This window comes from Rhinatrema bivittatum, chromosome 2 (assembly GCF_901001135.1).
Source record: "Rhinatrema bivittatum chromosome 2, aRhiBiv1.1, whole genome shotgun sequence".
NCBI lineage: Eukaryota > Metazoa > Chordata > Amphibia > Gymnophiona > Rhinatrematidae > Rhinatrema > Rhinatrema bivittatum.
In genome coordinates this window covers 396,232,999-396,254,944 of record NC_042616.1, presented here as the reverse complement: position 1 = coordinate 396,254,944, position 21,946 = coordinate 396,232,999, and the positions used below count along the sequence as shown (strand labels likewise).

Genomic DNA, 21,946 nt, shown 5'->3' with positions numbered 1-21,946 from the left:
ACCTATTTTACATAGGCCGCCGCTGCGCGCAAAGCCCCGGGACGCGTGTAAGTCTTGGGGCTTCGTAAAAGAGGCGAGAGGGGGCATGTCCGGGGGCGTGTCGGGAGGCCAGGGGTGGGGCAGGGGGGGTGGCGATGGTTTGGGGGCGGACCGGGAGGGCGGGCCCGAGTACCCCAGCACTGCGGCCTGTGCCGAGGGATGCCGAGGTGGCGCGTGCAAGATCTATCTCTTAGTGCGCAGTAATTGAAAATGTTACCAAAAACTTAAAAGTTTCAGTTGGGGAGCAATTCGTTAGCTAGAGGTATGGTTCTGCATTCCCATTGACTGCCTCCTTAGTTTCTTGTTTGTGTTGCCATGATTGCAAGGTGGTGTTTGTGGGGAGGTGGCCAGTGCCTGGTAGCAAGTGTAAACAAATAAGTGATGAAATAATATCAACAGTTTCTAGTCAGCAAAAGCATGTAATACAAATACATATTTAGAATTCACCATTCCCTTTGTATTTTAGGAAAGGGGCCCTGGCATTTTGGGATATGCATACTTTGAATTCCCCTGGTGTGAGTATGTGTGTATTTTTGTAGGGGGGTGACTGGTGAGAGGGGGGTGACTTAGGTGAATATATGGGGTGACAGATGGAAGAGAGACTGGTTGGGGTGGTTATTGAAGAAAGAGAGGCAGCTTGTTGTGTATGGTGTTGCGCTGGAGGTGGACCCTTGGGCCGAGGAGGGGTTGACGCAACCCATAGGTAAGGACCTGCAGGTTCCCACCGTCGGCAGGCGGAGTGGGCTGATAGAGGCCGCTGGAACTTCACCTATACCAGACTTCATTCCCTGCGGGTTGAGCCTTTGGATGCCGGGACCAGCAGGACTTAGGTGGGCCTCTGTGTGTAGTCAAGGTATGAATTGGTTCAGCCCAGAGGCAGCAAGTGAGAGATAGTACAGTCTTACTCTGGACAGGGTAGTGTCCTGCAAACGCAGGCGCCAATGGAACGGAGGCAGACAGGGGGCACTCGAGCAAGAGCAGGCCGAAGCCTGAGTAAACCACATCCAGGGAATAAGCCGGAGAGGTGTCGAAGAACAGGCTTGAGTCAGGGCTGGTGGCAATCCGAAGGCAGTGGCAAGCAAGGCTGAGGTCTGATCATGGAGATAGTCAAGCATAGTCAGGCAAAGCAGAGGTCTGGATCTGGAGATAGGCAATGGAGTGGTCAGGCGAAGCGGAGCTCCGGGCTTGGAGAAAGTCAATGGCATGGTCAGGCGAAGCAGAGTCAAGCCCGTGTAGTCAATCCGAGGAATGAAGCAAGGTAGGAACAAGGAGACAGGAACAACGAGGAACAGGATCGCAAAGACGAGACGAATCTCTAGGAGGTAACGAGTACTCGACCAGCAAGGAGACCTGTTGCAAAGGCAATGCTAGGTAGCAGAGCCTGCACTTAAATACTGTAGCTGAGTTGAAGTCATCATCCGGGGCCGCGGCTAGGTTCCTGCCGTGGTCCCTACTTAAACATCAATGGTGCGCGTGCCTAGGGAGGAGCGCAGTGTGAGTAGCAGCATCTCTCTGCGGGCCACACGGAGAGGCCCAACGAGAAGTGGTGGCTGGGCCAGGAACGCCAGGAACTGCGGCATCTTTTCTCACAACCTTTTGCACTTCCTCCAGGAGGAAAGAAGTTTGTATGTCTTTGTTCCATCCTAAAAATCAAATTCTACCAAGGTGGAAAAGAGGACAAGCTGCCAATTCCTCGTCAATGGAAATTGGAGTGCGTAATTTAACTACTACTGAACTATTGAGAATGGGGAAACTTCTTCGTAATAGGAAAAAGATAATGCAACACAATATTTTGGTTTTTGGGAGGCTTTTCAAACTACTTTACAAAGAGAGCACACAGTTACATTGTACTGATGTTTTGTTACGTGTATGGTTCATAATGTATATTCTATACTGGTGTGTGTGACTGTGTATATGAGAGGGACTAAATTTTGATGGAAATTGTCAGCCCTAATATATGTTAGTTCCATAGACTCATCTTTTGTTTATTCGTAGATCTGATTTCTAGACATGGATCTTAGTTTGTTCTTATACAGATTCAGTGCTGATTTAATAAATATATTAAATATATACATTCATACATACACATAATTTTTTTTTAATTTATATTTTAAAAAATGCCATTTGTTAGCAGGTGAAAATACAAATTTTATTTGAAAAAAGAATAAGTTAAATCATTATAAAGACCTGCACACCCCACTATGAGGCCTAATGTTTATCTTAACCCACTGAGATCTGTGGCATGGAGGGCTACAAATTTATTAAATAAATAAATATAGGAACACCTTAGAGATCATGGAGAAGACCCAACAGTCAGAAAGAAGTAGAAATTAGGGAGACAAAAATGAGGAAGGCCTGGAAAACCGCTGCCTAGTTACTTATAAAGCAACAATTGTTTTGGCTATTAAACCTAAAAGGTATATCACATGAATCTTGTAGGTATAATCATGTTTTCTGTTACCGCCTTTGCTTTTACTATGTACCTCGGAAGATCATTCCATGTATCCACCATGCCTTGTATTAAGAAATTTAATCTGATATTGCTCTTGAGTCTACCTCCTACTGTGGCTTCTTGTTCCAGAGCATTCATTCCTCTGAAAAAAGGTTTTCTTCTTGTGCATTTGTACTTTTGAGGTATTTGAGTATCTATATATAATTTTGGAGGTATGTCCTCCAGAGTCTGACACAATATTTTAGCTATCTCGCAGCTAACCTGTAATGAGGCATTATTACTCTTTTCTACGTCTCTCTATGCACTCTGTCCTGTCTCTGGCTCTGAACATCATTTCATCACACTGTTGAACTACCTTGAGATCATAAGACATGATTACTCCAGTGTCTGTCTCTGACTGGTGCATATCACTATCTTACTCCTATTGCGTGTTTCCCTGGATTTCTGCACTCCAAATCAGGGATGTGAATCGTTTTTTAACGATTAAAATTATCGTCCGATAATTTTAATATCGTTTTAAATCGTTATAGAACACAATACAATAGAAATTCTAACGATTTATCGTTAAAAATCGTTAAATCGTGTTTGTGCGCACTAACAGGAGTTAGTGCGCACTAACTCCCAGTTAGTGCGCACTAACTCCCAGTTAGTGCGCACTAACTGAAAATGATACAAATTGACACTTTCCAGGTCAGTAAAGGTCAGTTAGGAATGAATATGTGTTCCTATTGGCTGGCTGCCCTCTTATCTATTGATGTTACCAAGGTTCCAACTGAGGTGATGGTTGGGGGGATGGGAAATGGAAACTGTTGGTACTTGACAAAAAAAGTAATGTGATCAGTCAATATGACTAGAACCTGTGCCCTATTCCTGATACCAGGGGTGTTGTGATCTTCCTGCACTCAGTGCCCTATCCCTGATACCAGTCTGAGACAGCTCCCTCCCTGCATTACTATTGAGAGGCTGGCTTCACAGACAGGGGGGAGCTGCCTGACCCTCACTCCTGACTTCCCCCCATGTCCCAGCTAGTGAATGGTGTGTGGGTGAGGGGGGGGGGAGGATGGTGAAGTCTGAGACAGCTCCCTCCCTGCATTACTAGTGAGAGGCTGGCTTCACAGACAGGGGGGAGCTGCCTGACCCTCACTCCTCCGGGGTATTGTGATCTTCCTGCACACAGTGCCCTATCCCTGATTCCAGGGGTGTTGTGATCTTCCTGCATGCAGTGCCCTATCCCTATTAATACCAGGAGTGTTGTGATCTTCCTGCACGCAGTGCCCTATCCCTAATACCAGGGGTGTTGTGATCTTCCTGCATGCAGTGCCCTATCCCTGATACCGGGATGTGTGCAAGAAGATCACAACACCCCCGGTATCAGGAATAGGGCACTGTGTGCAGGAAGATCACAACACCCCCGGTATCAGGAATAGGGCACTGTGTGCTGGAAGATCACAACACCCCCGGTATCACGAATAGGGCACTGTGTGCAGGAAGATCACAACACTCCTGGTATTAATAGGGATAGGGCACTGTGTGCAGGAAGATCACAACACTCCTGGTATTAATAGGGATAGGGCACTGTGTACATGAAGATCACAACACCCCTGGTGCCAGGGTTAGGGCACTGTGTGCAAGAAGATCACAACACTCCTGGTATTAATAGGGATAGGGCACTGTGTGCAGGAAGATCACAACACCCCTGGTGCCAGGGTTAGGGCACTGTGTGCAGGAAGATCACAACACTCCTGGTATTAATAGGGATAGGGCACTGTGTGCAGGAAGATCACAACACCCCTGGTGCCAGGGTTAGGGCACTGTGTGCAGGAAGATCACAACACCCCTGGTGTCAGGGTTAGGGCACTGTGTGCAGGAAGATCACACACTCCTGGTATTAATAGGGATAGGGCACTGTGTGCAGGAAGATCACAACACCCCTGGTGTCAGGGTTAGGGCACTGTGTGCAGGAAGATCACAACACTCCTGGTATTAATAGGGATAGGGCACTGTGTGCAGGAAGATCACAACACCCCTGATGCCAGGGTTAGGGCACTGTTTGCAGGAAGATCACAACACTCCTGGTATTAATAGGGATTGGGCACTGTGTACATGAAGATCACAACACCCCTGGTGCCAGGGTTAGGGCACTGTGTGCAAGAAGATCACAACACTCCTGGTATTAATAGGGATAGGGCACTGTGTGCAGGAAGATCACAACACCCCTGGTGTCAGGGTTAGGGCACTGTGTGCAGGAAGATCACAACACCCCTGGTGTCAGGGTTAGGGCACTGTGTGCAGGAAGATCACAACACTCCTGGTATTAATAGGGATAGGGCACTGTGTGCAGGAAGATCACAACACCCCTGGTGCCAGGGTCAGGGCACTGTGTGCAGGAAGATCACAACACTCCTGGTATTAATAGGGATAGGGCACTGTGTGCAGGAAGATCACAACACCCCTGGTGCCAGGGTTAGGGCACTGTGTGCAGGAAGATCACAACACTCCTGGTATTAATAGGTATAGGGCACTGTGTACATGAAGATCACAACACCCCTGGTGCCAGGGTTAGGGCACTGTGTGCAGGAAGATCACAACACTCCTGGTATTAATAGGGATAGGGCACTGTGTGCAGGAAGATCACAACACTCCTGGTATTAATAGGGATAGGGCACTGTGTGCAGGAAGATCACAACACCCCTGGTGCCAGGGTTAGGGCACTGTGTGCAGGAAGATCACAACACTCCTGGTATTAATAGGGATAGGGCACTGTGTGCAGGAAGATCACAACACCCCTGGTGCCAGGGTTAGGGCACTGTGTGCAGGAAGATCACAACACTCCTGGTATTAATAGGGATAGGGCACTGTGTACATGAAGATCACAACACCCCTGGTGCCAGGGTTAGGGCACTGTGTGGAAGAAGATCACAACACTCCTGGTATTAATAGGGATAGGGCACTGTGTGCAGGAAGATCACAACACCCCCTGGTGCCAGGGTTAGGGCACTGTGTGCAGGAAGATCACAACACTCCTGGTATTAATAGGGATAGGGCACTGTGTGCAGGAAGATCACAACACCCCTGGTGTCAGGGTTAGGGCACTGTGTGCAGGAAGATCACAACACTCCTGGTATTAATAGGGATAGGGCACTGTGTGCAGGAAGATCACAACACCCCTGGTGTCAGGGTTAGGGCACTGTGTGCAGGAAGATCACAACACTCCTGGTATTAATAGGGATAGGGCACTGTGTGCAGGAAGATCACAACACCCCTGGTGCCAGGGTTAGGGCACTGTTTGCAGGAAGATCACAACACTCCTGGTATTAATAGGGATAGGGCACTGTGTACATGAAGATCACAACACCCTTGGTGCCAGGGTTAGGGCACTGTGTGCAAGAAGATCACAACACTCCTGGTATTAATAGGGATAGGGCACTGTGTGCAGGAAGATCACAACACCCCTGGTGCCAGGGTTAGGGCACTGTGTGCAGGAAGATCACAACACTCCTGGTATTAATAGGGATAGGGCACTGTGTGCAGGAAGATCACAACACCCCTGGTGCCAGGGTTAGGGCACTGTGTGCAGGAAGATCACAACACTCCTGGTATTAATAGGGATAGGGCACTGTGTGCAGGAAGATCACAACACCCCTGGTGCCAGGGTTAGGGCACTGTGTGCAGGAAGATCACAACACTCCTGGTATTAATAGGTATAGGGCACTGTGTGCATGAAGATCACAACACCCCTGGTGCCAGGGTTAGGGCACTGTGTGCAAGAAAATCACAACACTCCTGGTATTAATAGGGATAGGGCACTGTGTGCCGGAAGATCACAACACCCCTGGTGCCAGGGTTAGGGCACTGTGTGCAGGAAGATCACAACACTCCTGGTATTAATAGGGATAGGGCACTGTGTGCAGGAAGATCACAACACCCCTGGTGCCAGGGTTAGGGCACTGTGTGCAGGAAGATCACAACACTCCTGGTATTAATAGGGATAGGGCACTGTGTGCAGGAAGATCACAACACCCCTGGTGCCAGGATTAGGGCACAAGTTCTAGTCACATTGACTGATTACATTACTTGTTTTGTGAAGCTACCAACTGTTTCCATTTCCCATCCCCCATATACTGTCAGTGGGAACCTTGGTAACATGAATAAATAAGAGGGCAGCCAATAGGAATACATATTCATTCCTAAACTGACCTTAACTGACCTGAAAAGTGTCAAATTGTATCATTTTCAGTTAGTGCGCACTAACTCCCAGTTAGTGCGCACTAATCGGAAAAAACGATTTTTAACGATTTTTTTACTAAAAAATCGTGCCTAACACGATTTTCTTGCCCTGCCACACAATTTCTATCGTTAAGACGATATGGAACACGATTCACATCCCTACTCCAAATGCATGAGTCTGTACCCTTCTGCATTGAATCTTACGTGCCAAGCACTCAGCCACTCCTCAGGCTTTCTTAGATCACATCTCATTCTGTTTACTCCTTCAGGGATGGCATACATGAAATGACAGCAGAAATATACAAGATGGAAAACGTTAATATAAAGAACATAAAAAGAAAAGCATAAACTCATTTTGATTTAATTTTAACTTTATAGCTTGCTTTTCCTCTGGATTGTGGGGTGGAGTTTGCCAGTGCACCTCCCATGCCTCATGACCGCTGCTTCTGGGAAGTTGGGGGGGGGGGGGGGACGGGACATTCCTCCTCCTCCAGCTTTTTAAATCAGCGGAACGGCATGTCATGCGGGGCTGCAAAAGAAGATAAATAGCATTAGAAATGCTTAAATCCTACCTGACCAATGACAAATCCTAACCGCCACCTAAAATAAGATCTGGCCAAGCTAAGAAACAGACAAAATAAACGGAAGCAGAACCAGTCCCAGGGCATCCCTCACTGCCAGGGGCAGCAAGTGTGCAAAGCAACAGATATCCCGAAAACCCCCAACTTTCACTGACTTTGTCATAGTTGCACCACAGTCTACCTTAAAGAAATCTGTCTAAAGACTCCTGCCTCTCTAGTCTAGCCTCCTGCCAGTCCTCCAGCATCTTTCTTATGGCTGATAGGATATTGTATAAGGACTATCCATCACCACAATATGCGGCACAACCCACCTACATCCTGATGCTGGGTCCCCACTAGAGCTGCTGCCTGCCTCTGCCTCAGCCAGGACCCACCAGTGTGACATCAGAGAGAGATGAATGTGGATAGCATTCACGCTGGTCCAGATATCACTGGTGAAATGCACGATATTTCAGTTTCTCTTAGCCAGTTGTACCTGTATGTGACTAAGGTACTGGATATATAGGGTAGGGATAACCTGTCTACTTAATGTAGTCTTGGAAGGTATTTTTTAATTAGGGACTAACACATGCAGCAGATGTTTAAAAGCTCACATTTTCTATTAAATGTAGAGGGCTGGTCAACCAAGGCAAGCATTAAGAACATAAGAAATTGCCATTGTGGGTCAGACCTAAGGGTCCATCAAGCCCAGCATCCTGTTGCCAACAGAGGCCAAACCAGGCCACAAGAACCTGGCAGTTACCAAACACCAAGAAGATCCCATGTTACTGATGCAATTAATAGCAGTGGTTATTCCCTAAGTAAACTTGATCAAAAGCAGTTAATGGACTTCTCTTCCAAGAACTTATCCAAATCTTTTTGAACCCAACTACACTAACTGCACTAACAACATCCTCTGGCAACAAATTCCAGAGCTTCATTGTGTGTTGAGTGAAAAAGAATTTTCTCCAATTAGTCTTAAATGTGCTACTTGCTAACTTCATGGAATGCCCCCTAAAAGCATTTCCTCAGTGCTTTTAATTACTACTTTGGATGCTGCCTGCCTCTTGCCTCATTGATACAGAACACCACCCCATTTCCTCTATGGTGAGTTGCTGATAAGGACGCATGGCAGGGACCTGCTGGGCTGCCATTTGACTGCTGAAAAGGGCTATGGGATTATAGCCCTTTTCAACCCCTCTCCTCTGACATTTACTTTGAATGGCAGAAGAGGTACACAGGCTAGTACTGGCATCCTCAACTGATGCCACTGCTAGTAGGTACTGCATCTGCAGGTGATGTTGCATACCAGGATTTGTCAGATGCCATCTTGCTTTGCTCAACTGATATTCTTACTGCAGTGAATTAACTGAGCGAAATGCGAGTCTTCCCTCATTTTAAAGAACTTCTAGATTAGGGATGTCTTCCGTGATCTCTTCTCTACATGCTGGCATTGGTGTTAAGTTTGAAGGTGGATCCTAAGGAAAAATGCCAGGGGCATCAGTCACAGTGCCTACGTACACTGCCTGCTCTTCCTGGGGTTTGCCTTCATATCTATCAGTATCATCATCTATTTACCCCAGTACTACACTGGAGGCTAAGATTAATCCTCCCAAATTTTCTTCAGCTAATAACTCTTCAATTTCTAATTCAGGGAATCCCAAGCAAGATTTTTCCTCACAATCAGTTGTTGACAATACTGCCTCCATGTCCTCAGAAGCAGTAGAGAAGCTTGCTACTGATTTGAGCTGATGCATGTCTGCTGTCTCATTCCTTGCCCCTGCCCAGCCAGTGACAGCTTTGGATGGCTCTCCCACCTTTTCCCTCTGCTCCAAAACAAGGCAGAGAGAAACAGGCAGTAGCAGTGGTTCATGCTCTCCAAATTTCAATTGCTTATATGTTGAGCTGCCTTCCACTCCTGCTCTTCTGAATCTGAAGAAGTCTCTTTTCAATGTAGGGGCAGAGCTCCCTTTTTTTCTAACTGCTATTGCTAGGCTGGGCTGGCTATACAGCAAACCCTCTATCCCTGCCAAACCTGCCATTCCCTGTTCTCGCTTTTCCTCTCAATGACATGATGGAATTTGAGGTTTGCATGTTTCAAACAAATTTATATATTGATACTGCTAGCATTCACCCGCTGACATATCAGTCTACTCTGTGTATGGAGAACTGTTTGTGCCACACATACATATATAGTGTAAATGTATGCATTCAGTGCTGTATTCTTTTCTACACAGAAAAAAACTGTTAAACAGATCCAAAAATACTGGCAGCCTGGTAAGATTGTTCTTCTCTTCACTCTGTCAGTGTGCTACGCTCACTGTTGTCCTGCCTCAGACAAGACAGAGAAAAAAAATAACTATCACTGCTAAACTCTCCACACTCCAACCCTGACCTACCCCCTCCGAAGAGCAAAAGCAGCAGTACCACTGCCCGTCTTTCTGGTACACTGAGTGAGACCACTGTAACAGCGAATATCAGAAACTGCCTTTTTTTCAGTTCCAAAACTAACTTTTTCTTTTGTTTTTAAACTCAGAAGTCTATTTTAAAACAAACGCACAATCACAATACACGTACGTAATGATGCAGAATTTTTAATTGTGCATGCACTTACATGTGTATGTTTTAAAATGCACCATGTGTAAGTATTTTGTGTTTTTACATATTTGACTCTGCTGCTATCCAAAGATGGAAATAAAGGTTTACAAGTTAAAACAAAAATATACATATATAATATGATACCTTTTCATTGGACTAACTTAATACATTTCCCTTCTTCAGAGTATTAACTCCCTAAAGCTAATGAAGAAATGTATTAAATTGGTTCAATAAAAAACTATCACCTTATATTTTTTGCTTTTGTTTTTATTTCTTAACCTTTATTTCTATCCTTGCGTAATGGCAGAGACAAATATATGAGAACCCAAAATACTTCTAACAAGTATTATACATTCAAGTGGACTAACATGGCATCTACACTACATTAACCAATTGATAGTTAATAATTTTTTATTGACAAAAAGTCAGGTCACGTATTACAACAGCTTTCAAATTGATTGCCCAAATGAGCCAGAACATACCTGCCAGTATACATTATGTAGTCCTTACAGTCCCATCAGTTATTTGTATGGTGAGTACAATAATGGCACAATTACTTAACACCATTTACAGTAACATTTACTAAGAGTTTTTCCCTCTTGTTTTGTGCTGCTGGGAAAAAAGGTTAGGCCTAGATTCATCAAAATGCTATAAATTTCACCCATGATAAAGAAAATGGGCATGTTTAGGGTAATTTTTGAGTTACTACAAAGCACACTATTTTCACTTTGCAGCTTGTGAAGTGCCCAGCTAGGCATTTCCTTGTTTTGGAGAGAGAGAGAGAGACTGAGACTGTCTTTATAAGGCTCTCATTTTAAGTTACCTATTTATATCATTGTAGGAGGGTCAACTAGGAACTTGGGGTGAGATTTTGGTGGTGGTCTAGGGTTTGGGGGCCAGGTTTTCTTGCACAGTCAGACCTATGAACAGCACAATACACATCATTGAAGATTTGATGTGATTTGGAATGAGGAAAGCTAACAAAGATGAGATTTCTGCAATGTACTGTCGCCCTAGCTTGATGCACTCTCTAACTAGGTGCCATCAAGCTAGGTCGAGAATGCATTGTATAAATCTCATCTTTGTGTATCTTTCCTCATTCCAAATCACAATCACAACCTCAGTGATATACACTGTGTTGTTCGTATGTCTGACTGTGCAAGTAAAACTGGCGCCCAAACACTAGCCCACCACCAAAACCTCATCTCCAGTTACTAGATGACGCTCCTATAGTGTTATAAATAGATGACTAATATGTGTGCCACCCCACAGGCTCTCTCTCTGTCTCTCTACACTCTATATTCTACACGCCTCACTCCTCCCTCTCCCCCTACCCGAAACTGGATTTGCAATATTTATCGCAAATCCTGTTTCGGGCATATCGCACAGCTCAAGGCCAGGAAAAAAGGTGTTGTTTTTTCCAGTATTTAAATGTGCATTATGCTATCGCACACAACATTAAACATCCCTCGTTTCATAAACTAAAATTTAAAAAATTGCATACTCATCTCGCGATGCGATAACGCATGCATTATGGCATTATTGCGAGCGCTAGGGCCCTAATGCCCGCGATAACGCCAGAGTGCTGCAAGTCTCTTCTCTTTTTTCCACCTCCGAACCTGGAGTCCAGATGCTCTCCCATATTTACACTCTGTACTGACAACCAGCACCACTTGTCAGGATTACGCTTTATATACAGGCTTGCAGTCATGAAGAAAAGAGGACAGCACCCACACTCAGTTTAGCATATGCATGCTGTTTTTGTTGTGGAATCACACTCTTTAGCCCAAAGACACTGTTAGTACTTAGAAGCTACAGATTGATGAGCTAGCGTTCATGTTAATAGGATTCTTGTACTATTGAGGTGATTTTTTAGCACATGGCTAAAAATTTAGTACATCACTTGTTAACTGATGTTTTAGCATACATGCATACTAAATTTCATAGTAAAAGCAGGCTAGAAAGGTTTGCGCAAGTTTGTGTAACATAATTCTATGTCACCTGTGGAATTAGTTTTCATTGGAAGTTCTATTTAAAGGATCCCTGAGTCTCTGAGTTTTTAGTCATCTTTACAAAGAATAACACTGAGGCATTTGTTTAAAGTTATAATAATGGAAACCTGTGATTCTATCGCTTGTAATTAGTGATATTTACATAAATTATGTTTGTAATATTTCTTATGTGAAACTTGTAAAAATTTTCAGAATATGAAATTATCAGTATTATTGCACAGTTATTATAAAGATGGTACTTGGCAAAGCGGAATGAAAATAAATTAAACTTGAAATCAACTGCAGTTTAATCCTAGAGGTGCAATCTTGAGGAATGATTTTTATAAATGTTAATTTAAAAATTAACAAATACAGCTTTTTCCAAGAAGCTAGTACAGTACCAGTTACATTTTGCTGCTACTTATTCTACTTTCCTCAGGGAGTAAAGGTATAATCTGTATTTCAGGAACTGCAGTTTGAGAGACTGACTCGAGAACTTGAGGCGGAACGCCAGATTGTTGCCAGCCAACTGGAGAGATGCAAGCTTGGATCGGAAACTGGCAGTATGAGCAGCATTAGGTAGGAATTCATCTTTTATGCATACGAGGTATATGCCATATACCTCTGTGGGAATGGTTTTGGCAGGTTTTAATGTACCCTCTTAGAAGATCTACATGAATTTTCATCTGTGGAATCTATTGTACTGTATTTTAGAGTATTTTTTGGTCAGTATTTCTCATTTGAGAATATAAGGTACTTTTTAATATAAACTGCCTCTATGTATACATTATATTTGGCAATTAATACATCTGTTAGAATAAACTGACCTGTAGACCTATTGTTATTTGCTTCAATGATTAACAAGTAGCTTCAAGCTGGATATGCAGCAGGTGAAAATTAATGCTTCTACTACTTAGCAATTTCAGCTATCCTAGCTTTTGTTATGAGCTTAATTATCAACACTTAGAATATATACCTACCCAGGTAATAACTGTCTCTTTCCTGTTCTCATGTGACCAATTTAGTGGAGAATGTGAATGCTTCCCCTGGAAAACTGCTGATGTTTTTGTAATAAAGATGTCCAGCACGTCTGGCGGAGGATTAGTATGTAACAGCATTTTTCATAATAAATGAGGACATCACACAGCAGCTGTTTATCTCATAAGACAACAATTAAACTGCAAAAGCCTACTATAACCTCCACATTAGGAGCAAATTGAATAATTTTGCCACCAAAATGTAGTGGGACTACAAGAGGCTTTTCTCAAAGACTTTAGAGGAATTGTATATCATATAGCCTACCTGAAAATAAGGTTTACATTCCCTTTTCTGTCGTACCATGTATGTCAAAGCCATTTATGATGTTATAATCCATGCAACAATACCACCTTGGGCTCTTATCCTATAAAATCATAGAATCTGTTGTAAAGCAGGGCTTCACCTGCTGGAAACCAGGCTGGTTACTCCAAGCAGCAAACAGCACAAGGTGTTTAATTAGCACAAGTTTGAAACTTTTGATCAGTAGTGCCAGTCATCAAGGGCTCTTGATGCCCATTGGTGCATCTTTCGTGTACATTCATAATTCAATTATTATTATTATTTTAATCTATCTAAATTGGAGACTCTGCTTCATATTAATTTACCTCATGAGTGGATCAGAAATGGCTCTGCAGCATTCAGGCTGAAACTCTTAATGTGTTTCCTTGGGAAATGTAAATATTAATATGTGAACATGTTTAAGGCTTAAGTGATTATGGAAGATGGGGGAGAAACAGGCTAGGAGAGAAGCACAATGTGATATTGGAAGGGAGTGTTGGTTATCCAGTAGGGAACAAAATCAGCTTCCTAGCATGATGTAGGGGCACATGGTGCTACAGAATATGCCATCATTTAGGGCAGGTATTAAATCAAGATCATGACTGTCCTGGGAAGATAGATCTCCTGTGACACTTTTGATAAACTTAAGGGAATTAATCCCAGTTTTGTTGATAATTCCAGCACAGACAGTGTGACTGAGATGGCCTTTGTAGAATCAATCTAATCAGAAAAGAAGTTGTCCCTTCTGTTTGAAGTTTCTCTCCATTATTGAGCTCTTTGTAAAAACTTTCAGTAAATGTGCAGTACAAATGGGCAAACTGCAAGAACACAGGCTTTTTTTACTCTGTAAAAATAGTGCCATTTATTGTATGTATTCGTTGAAAGATTGGATGAACAATAGGATAGAAATTAAGTACTTGAAAATTCAACTCACTGGATTTTATAGTGTGAAGGTCACTTGGTTGTAAAGAGCTGAGAAATTGTAAGTCATTGGAAGTAAAAAAAAAAAAAAAAAAAAAAAGATTTTGTGCTTAATTTTAAGATTATGCCTAAGCGAAATATTAAGCCTTTCAAACTACTATTCCATTTACCTCCCTAATTGGATACATTAAACCCCTTCATGTTGCAGTGGGGTGTCACTTATGCACAAATGCCCTTGTTCTCATAATATATTGATCTGTATGTAATTTGTAAATGAAGCATGCTGAAATATCTTGACATTTATAGAAGGGGCTTTTTATGTTTGCTGTTGAGCTAATATTAAAACTGAAATTGTACTCTTACCTCCTGTTTGATGTCATGGACTGTCAGCCATTATGGATTCTGATCCGTTCCCACCCCCACCCCCCTCGCATCCCTACTGCAGTTCTCGTTCCCCACCCCCTCAAAAAAAATCCTTTTTGATTCATTCCTTTTAAATATATCTCGTTCTCTTTCTATAAAAAAAAAAAATATATATATATATTTTCTTTCCTTTTTCTTTCAGGATTAGCCTGATTTAAAAGAAAAGTAAGGGGACCCACACACAAAATGAAATGATTTTAAATTCCATTAGGATTGGTACATTTGAAAGAGACAAATCTGGAAATGTAATAGTGTATGTTGAAAATAATTTACATGTTGCAGTCTCTGTCCATCTTTGTACTCTGGGGTTTAAAGGATTGACATTGCAATATCATCATTATCATCACTGGAGAGCTGAAAGCGAGTTACAGCAGGTCAATGTTTACATTTATAACATCGCAAATAGATAAAATCCAATAAAAAAATAAAAGCCCAGTGTTACATCCGTTCAATGATAACGATTCTAGCGTCTCACAGAAACCATCAATATATCAAATTACATGAAAAATTAGGAAACACTCACAGTTTAGGAAAACGAATGCAGCAAATAAATACATAAGAAAGGATCGTGGCCAGGGTGAAGAAGAGAGAGAGAGACAGTTCAATCTCAACTAGGTTGCAAGAGAATAATCACAGCGGGGTATAGGGAATGCTGGAACAGTTCCTTCTAGCAGTGCATTGTGATTGGGTTCATGATTAGGGAGCGCAAATTATGGCTGGGAGCCAGAAGCTGCTTCATATGTTTCCGTTATCACAATACCCAACTGACCCCCAAGCCTTTGCAGGGTGGCCAGTGTGGCTTGAAAATAATTTTCGTTTTCTATTTACTGGGGAACTTCTCTTTTAAGGTAATTCTTCTGGATTATGACGTTATAGCAAAGCCCTAATTGGTCCGATGGGCTTCCTGACAGACAGTAATTTGATGCCTTTGACACAGTAGAGCTAGAGGATTGTGTCATGAGGGTCGGACCTACTGAGCCATGTTATGGACGGACGCATAGAGAGAAATCTTTTACAATATGAGGGGTTTTTTTCCCCAATGTCTAGACTGTTCAGTTTCTCACCAGGCACTGGTCGTCCATATGGAAAAGGTAAACCTCTGCCAGCTCAGTTCCTCCAGCAAACAGTTAGCAGCTCTGGCGTTCCTGTGCACTATGTAACATCACCAGAGGCAATGCTTAAGGCTCTTGGAAACTGAGAGGACTGCTTGCCTGTCTTCATTTAATTCACCTTCAAACTGCACAGTTTTCTTAACCAAGAGGCATCAGAAAATTATCTTGCTACGTTAGTGGCCTAAAAAGAGAGTGCAGCTTTTATTTTTAACTTTGCAGTTTCAGAGCCCTGTCCTTTTAATCTCATGAAGATGTAAGTGGGGAACGGAGTAAGGCGATATGAACAGCATGGCTACTAAGTAGATAAGATTCTCTTACTAGCTCAGCTAAGAAAGCTGCTCCTTTAGCTCAACAATAGAATCTGTGGTTTGGTATAGGAAAACCACAGCTTCAGATTCCAAAATGCTCAAAAAATCCATTGAATAAAGACCAATTCTCTGAAATTTACTGCTAATGCTATTCTTAATACTTGCATTATACTATGCTAGAGTTCTTAGGATGTATTATGTATGTAGAGACCCCTGGGTCTCCACTAGATGGCACTGGATCCCTGCCCTTTAGTCAGCTAGGAGGGAGATACCATCTGCACAGCACCTCCCCCAGAGGATTGCTGAGGTGATTATTTCCCAGTTCAGAAGAGGGGCTAGGAGAGTAGAGCATGTGGTCTTTTTGGTTTGGCCTCTGGAGTGTGAGGAGTTGATTTTGTTACCTCTGTGTTGCGTTAGAGCCTCCTGGCCTAACTTGGAGTTTAGGAGAAGATCCCTGTTTGTGCACCCCTTGACTGTTAGATTCTGCTTCTGTTTTTGTGGCAAATAGACTTTTGTTGCAGTTTGGGTATTTCTTGGGATTTTTACCTGTGGTGAGCCCCTGGTGAGGGATAAGCTTTGGATCCAGAGGCCAGGAGTTAGAATACCTATGTTCTCCTCACCCTGCAATTGAAGGCTGCAATGACTTTTCACCTCAGAGGAAGTTTGGACTTTGAAAGTGCTTTCCCCTTTTCGGTTTGTGAGGAAGTGAATTCCACCTTCCTCTCACTGAAGCTGGGCTATAAGAGCCTGGGTTTTTCCAGCAGCAGACAGTTTCCTTTAAGAGGTCACATCAGGAGGAGTCCGGAGTATGAAGTAGAGAGACCCATCTCTGGGATCTCTACCCCTTTGGGACATAAGACACAGGCTGGGGTTTGACAAAACTGGAATATCGAGGGCCTCAGGTACTATTTTGAGAGACTGAGGGGGATCCTCCTCACACACAGGGATTTCCCTGCCCACCTGGGATATCTTATTCTCTCACTCCCTGAGGGATAAGTTCTAGCCCAGGTTGAGTACCGAGGACCAATAAACAGAGACAGAGAGAGGAGACAAATTCCGTGAAAGAAACCAGCTTGAACACTGATGTACTTTGGACCTAACTGAATGGTCTTTATTTGAACAACCAAACTGTGTCCTGCTCGGTCCATGCCGCACCAGCAGAAAAAAATCATGGTAGCACATAGGAGTAAGGAGAGGATTCGGCTAAACTGCCTGAGCCATGAAGGTCATCCTCCCCCCCCCCCCCCAATAGAAAAGAACTGACCCCTTGGGTGAAGAAGACTGGGGAAATTGAAAATTGGAATTAGCTCTGGAATATAAAATCTGTTATTGACCCTTAGGATTCGGCCCATCCACTAAAAGGGGGTTACTTGGTGTTCGCGCTCTCTCTCTCCCCCCCCTCTCTCTCTCTCCCCCCCTCTCTCTCTCGCGCTCTCTCTTGCGCTCTCTCTCTCGCTTTCTATCTCCCCCCTAGGGTTTGTTACACAAAATGGCAGTACACTCTCTTTTTTATCTTAGGATCTACAAAACTAAATCTAGTCCTCTTCATTTTTTCATTAGCTTGAAGCTTCTGTGTTGAGTCTCCTAATGCAGTGGGTCCATGAACAGGTTCACCACGGCCTATCACTGCACTAAGAGTGTTGTCGTCACCTTGAGGATCTGCACTCTTTCATCACTATTAGTCTTGGTGTTGAACCATCGGATGGGCACCTTTTGTTCTTCTAGGTGACATGTGGCCTTCCTTTTATACTTCTATATTAATGGCTGTCTTGCTGACGTTTGGTCTAGACGTTATGCTACAAAGTCTCCACGTGAAGGTACTGAACAAGTCTTGGGCAGAGAAATATATATTCTCTTCTTTTTTCCTTGGAAATGAACAGCAAATATTAATCACTGACATCACTGCAGAAGAGGTTTTGGCTGCATAGGGGAGCGGAGGGATAGATGGGAAGAGGGGCAGGTGACCATGGTTATTTAAATTTTTTATTTTTTTTTTGTGCAAAGTTGGCAGCCCTGCAGGGGCCTGAGATTAGTAAGAGTGCCAGCAGAGCAAGGAGAAATTAATGTTTCTGACCTTTGCAGGTTTCTGAATACATGATTATCCCTAGGATCTGAGCACAGCTCTCATTTCCAATCCTTCCTCCAGCATTCACAACATGGGTGACAATGTTGCAGCCCTGATCCTAAACATATGGTAGCAAAATCTTCAGATTTCAGAATCAAAGATCTTTTTTTACTACCTCTATTACTGCCCCCACCACCAACACAATCATTTCTATAGTGCTGCTAGGCATGCACAGCACTGCACAGATACTTAGAAAAAGCCTCTGTGCCAAGGCACTTGCCATCTAATTGAAACACACAAACAGGACAAATAATCTTCTTGTAATCATTAATTAGTACAGTAAAACATGTTAACATGAGAGGGCCAAGATCAAGAAGAATCAGGGGGGTGGGATTTGGAAGAGCAATCTCAGAGGTGGGCCTTTAAGTGGGACTGGAAGATGGCTAGAGCGGGAGGAAGACACAGCAGCTCAGGAAGATATTATTTTAATAGGAATTTAGACATGGGATGACTGTTGTCTGTGTTATTCATAACCTTTCCCTCCTACTCTCTCCTTCAAAGCTCACTGCATTAACTACTTACACTAAGCAAATTGCCTGGCAACTTGATGCATGTAGTATAAGGTCTCACATGTAATTGTTTTTCCCTTTTCTTATGTGCAACTTTCTAACAAATTCTTTATCAAATAAGCGCTTAAAGGGAGCTGTCAAATTTTTTAGTTTTTAAAGTATCTGCTCTGATAATTTAATTTTTCCAGTAGTAGCTGGAAGGTTACTGCGGGACATGGGGTGCCAAGCTAACTACAACTTCAAAGCTGTAGTGAAATTTAGCTTGGCAACACAGGTGAGAAAATGTTGTGCTACTTTGCAAAAATGGTGATCATGAATAATGAGCTCATTACCATAGTATTTGCACATGCAGATTGCCAGCCACAGTACAAAATAATGCAATTACATTTTTAATGCGAGCGCTTTAGGACTCTTGTCACTACATCATTGGACAAATGCATTAAATGCGTTTTAATGTGCATTAGCCATAATGCAGCTAAATAAAAAGATCCCAAAAGTCCCCATTCATATCATAATTGCACTTATTGGAAATATTTTAATGACTCTTTCCTCCTTTTTTGTTCTAGGGGGCCATACATATCTATGATTTTAGGTTTTATCTCAGAGGCATACCCTGCACCATTACCATTTTGTACCATCCTCTAGATTAATTCTAGTATATTTTTGTCTAAAGATATAGAGATCAATTTTGAATGCCATGTAGTTAGATAAATATAGATTTACCCAGATAAGTCTGAAGATTCACTGCCTTGGCTCATCTAAAAGTAAGCACTGACTTCCCAGGAAAAAAATAATCTGAAAGGGCTGGAACTAGGATCTCTCTGTTGAAAGGCCGGTGCTCTACATGTACAGTCAGAGTTGCTTAGGCAAAGGAAGACTCACAAAACTTTGAGCCTGGTTCTTGACCCCGCCCTTGAGGATCCAGATTGATCCTCCGGGTTCAAAAGGGATTGCTGGGAACACCACAGTGTTCCGACAACTTGAGTGTTAGAGAAGCCGAACTGAGTGGACTCATTGGACCCAGAGAGCCTTGTCAGTTCTCATTCTTATGTATTTGTGTATCTGTTTCCGTAAGTAGATGTCTAACTCTAGACAAATATTGTGGAAGTCTTAGAAACTAGAAACATGATGGCAGAAAAAGATCATATGACCTATCTGAACTACACTATCTACTTGGCTTTACAATATTCTTCCACTCCTTCAGAGATCATCTGTGCTTGTTCAATGCTTTCTTGACTTCAGAAACTGTCCTCGTATCCACCACTTCTACTGGTACGCCATTCCATGCATTCACTACTCTCTCTGGAAAGAAATATTTCATTAGATTACGCCTGAGTCTACCCACTTTCACCCTCATCCCTTGACCTCTCATTTCAGGGCCTGTTTCTTGCGCTTTGATACCTTAGAAGTATTTAAATATCTTTATTATATCTACCGTGTCCTGCCTTTCCTCTAGGATATAGATATTTAGATCTTTAAGTCTGTCCCTATATGGTTTCCAGTGAAAAGCATGGACCGTTTTTGTAGCCTCCCTTTGGACCAAATCTATCTGGTTTATACACAATGCAGTCTCCAGAATTATAAACAATAAGGTCAATTTTCAAAGAGTTTAGGCTCCAAACATTTGGAGTTAGGCCCCTAAAATGGCCCTTTAGGGCTGAGTTCCTAAATGTAAGCTCCTAGTTTCATTAGGCTCCTAAATTTAGGAGCCTAAAAAGTGGATGGCTATGGGGGAGGAGTTAGGGCACAGAAACAAAGTTTCTGTGCCCTAACTCCTGATTTTCAGACTGAGATGCCTACATTTAGGAGCTCAGCTTTTTTTTTAATAGCATCTTCCTAGATTCACTAGGTTTCTAAATTTGGGGTCCTAAAGAAATGGGTGGCTACAAGGGCAGATTTAGGGTGGAGAAACAAAATTAGGAAATTTGCACTGAATTTCAGAACTAGGCATCTAATTTGGAAACCAAAATCTAGGCAAATAAATAACAGTCCTAAATCTAGGAGCTTAACTTTTGGCCTACTAAACTTATGTGAATTTTCACCTGAAATTTAGGTCCCTAAATATTGCTGAAAATAAGTGCTAAACTTAAGGCCCTAACTTTGGGTACTAAATTTAAGAGTTCATCTTTTTTGAATATCAGTAATCCAAATTAAATGTTACCAGGAACTTATACAGGGGCAATATCACCTCCTTTTTTTCTGCTGACCATTTCTCTCCATATGTACCAAAGCATCTTTATAGCTTTTGCTATCACTTTAATCACCTGTTTGGCCGCCTTAAGATCAGATCCAATCACCTCCAGATCCCGCTCTTGTTTCATGCATTGAAAAATCGTGCCCCCTATACTAAGCTGCTCCCTTGGGGTTTTGCAGCCCAAATGCATGACTCTGCATTTCTAGCATTAAATCTTAGTTGCTAGACTCTAGACCAGGGGTCAGGAACCTTTTTGGCTGAGAGAGCCATAAACGCCACATATTTTAAAATGTAATTCCATGAGAGCCATACAATATGTTTAAAACTAAATACAAGTAAATGTGTGCATTTTATGTAAGATCACACTTTTAAAGTACAATAAGTCTCTGAAAATATTACACCAGGCCTTAAGACACCAATACATCTCCTATTAGGAAAATGGACCAAGTCAGGCTGCTATAGAGTCCTACACAGAAACTACACGCCAGCAGAAAACCTCACCTGAATCACGTGCTGTCCCTCACCTAACATAGAATAAAGAGACCAAAACGCATAACAAGAAGCATGCAGACAAAAACTGAATTGGAAACTGCAACAAGCCAGAGTCTCTGTATGCAGTGTAACAAAGGAAAAAAGAAACATCACCCATCCTTATAAAACAAATCAAGAAATATAAAATCATCAGCAGTAAAACTGTACTAACAAAAAGAACATATTTCGAAACAGCTGATGAGTGGAATATCCAATAATTAAAAACTCATATAAAACATTTCCAGATACCAACAAAATATTTCAAAATAGCAGACACAAAGATCCAGTAATGAAAAATAATAAGGATACAAAAATTTTTTTGCTCTGCATACCTGGGAACGTTTGATATCCAGGTGTCCTGAGATTGTTCTGAATTAGCAGGAGGTGGGGTGGTTTGCTTGGAACTTTCTCCTCTCTCAGTCACATACCAGCGCTCTCTCTCACACTGGCTCTCAATGACACACCTATACACACATGCTCTCAGTCACTCACATATACAAATGTTTTTTCTCTCTCACTTATATAGGCTCTTAATTACACATTTACACACATGCTGTCTATCTTTTCACGCTTACACACACACAGGCTTTCAATCACATAAATACATGCTGTCTTTTTCTCTCACACACAGACTCTCAT

The 21,946-nt window shown here is 42.5% G+C and overlaps 1 protein-coding gene across 1 annotated transcript in view; it reads left to right on the top strand.

Annotated features, from left to right (window-relative positions):
- The window catches only part of CTNND2 (catenin delta 2), a 2,320,710-nt gene that overhangs the window by 756,631 nt on the left and 1,542,133 nt on the right, over positions 1–21,946 (top strand). The window contains 1 exon segment of the mRNA XM_029590042.1: positions 12,334–12,446. Coding sequence (XP_029445902.1) covers positions 12,334–12,446 — 113 coding nt within the window.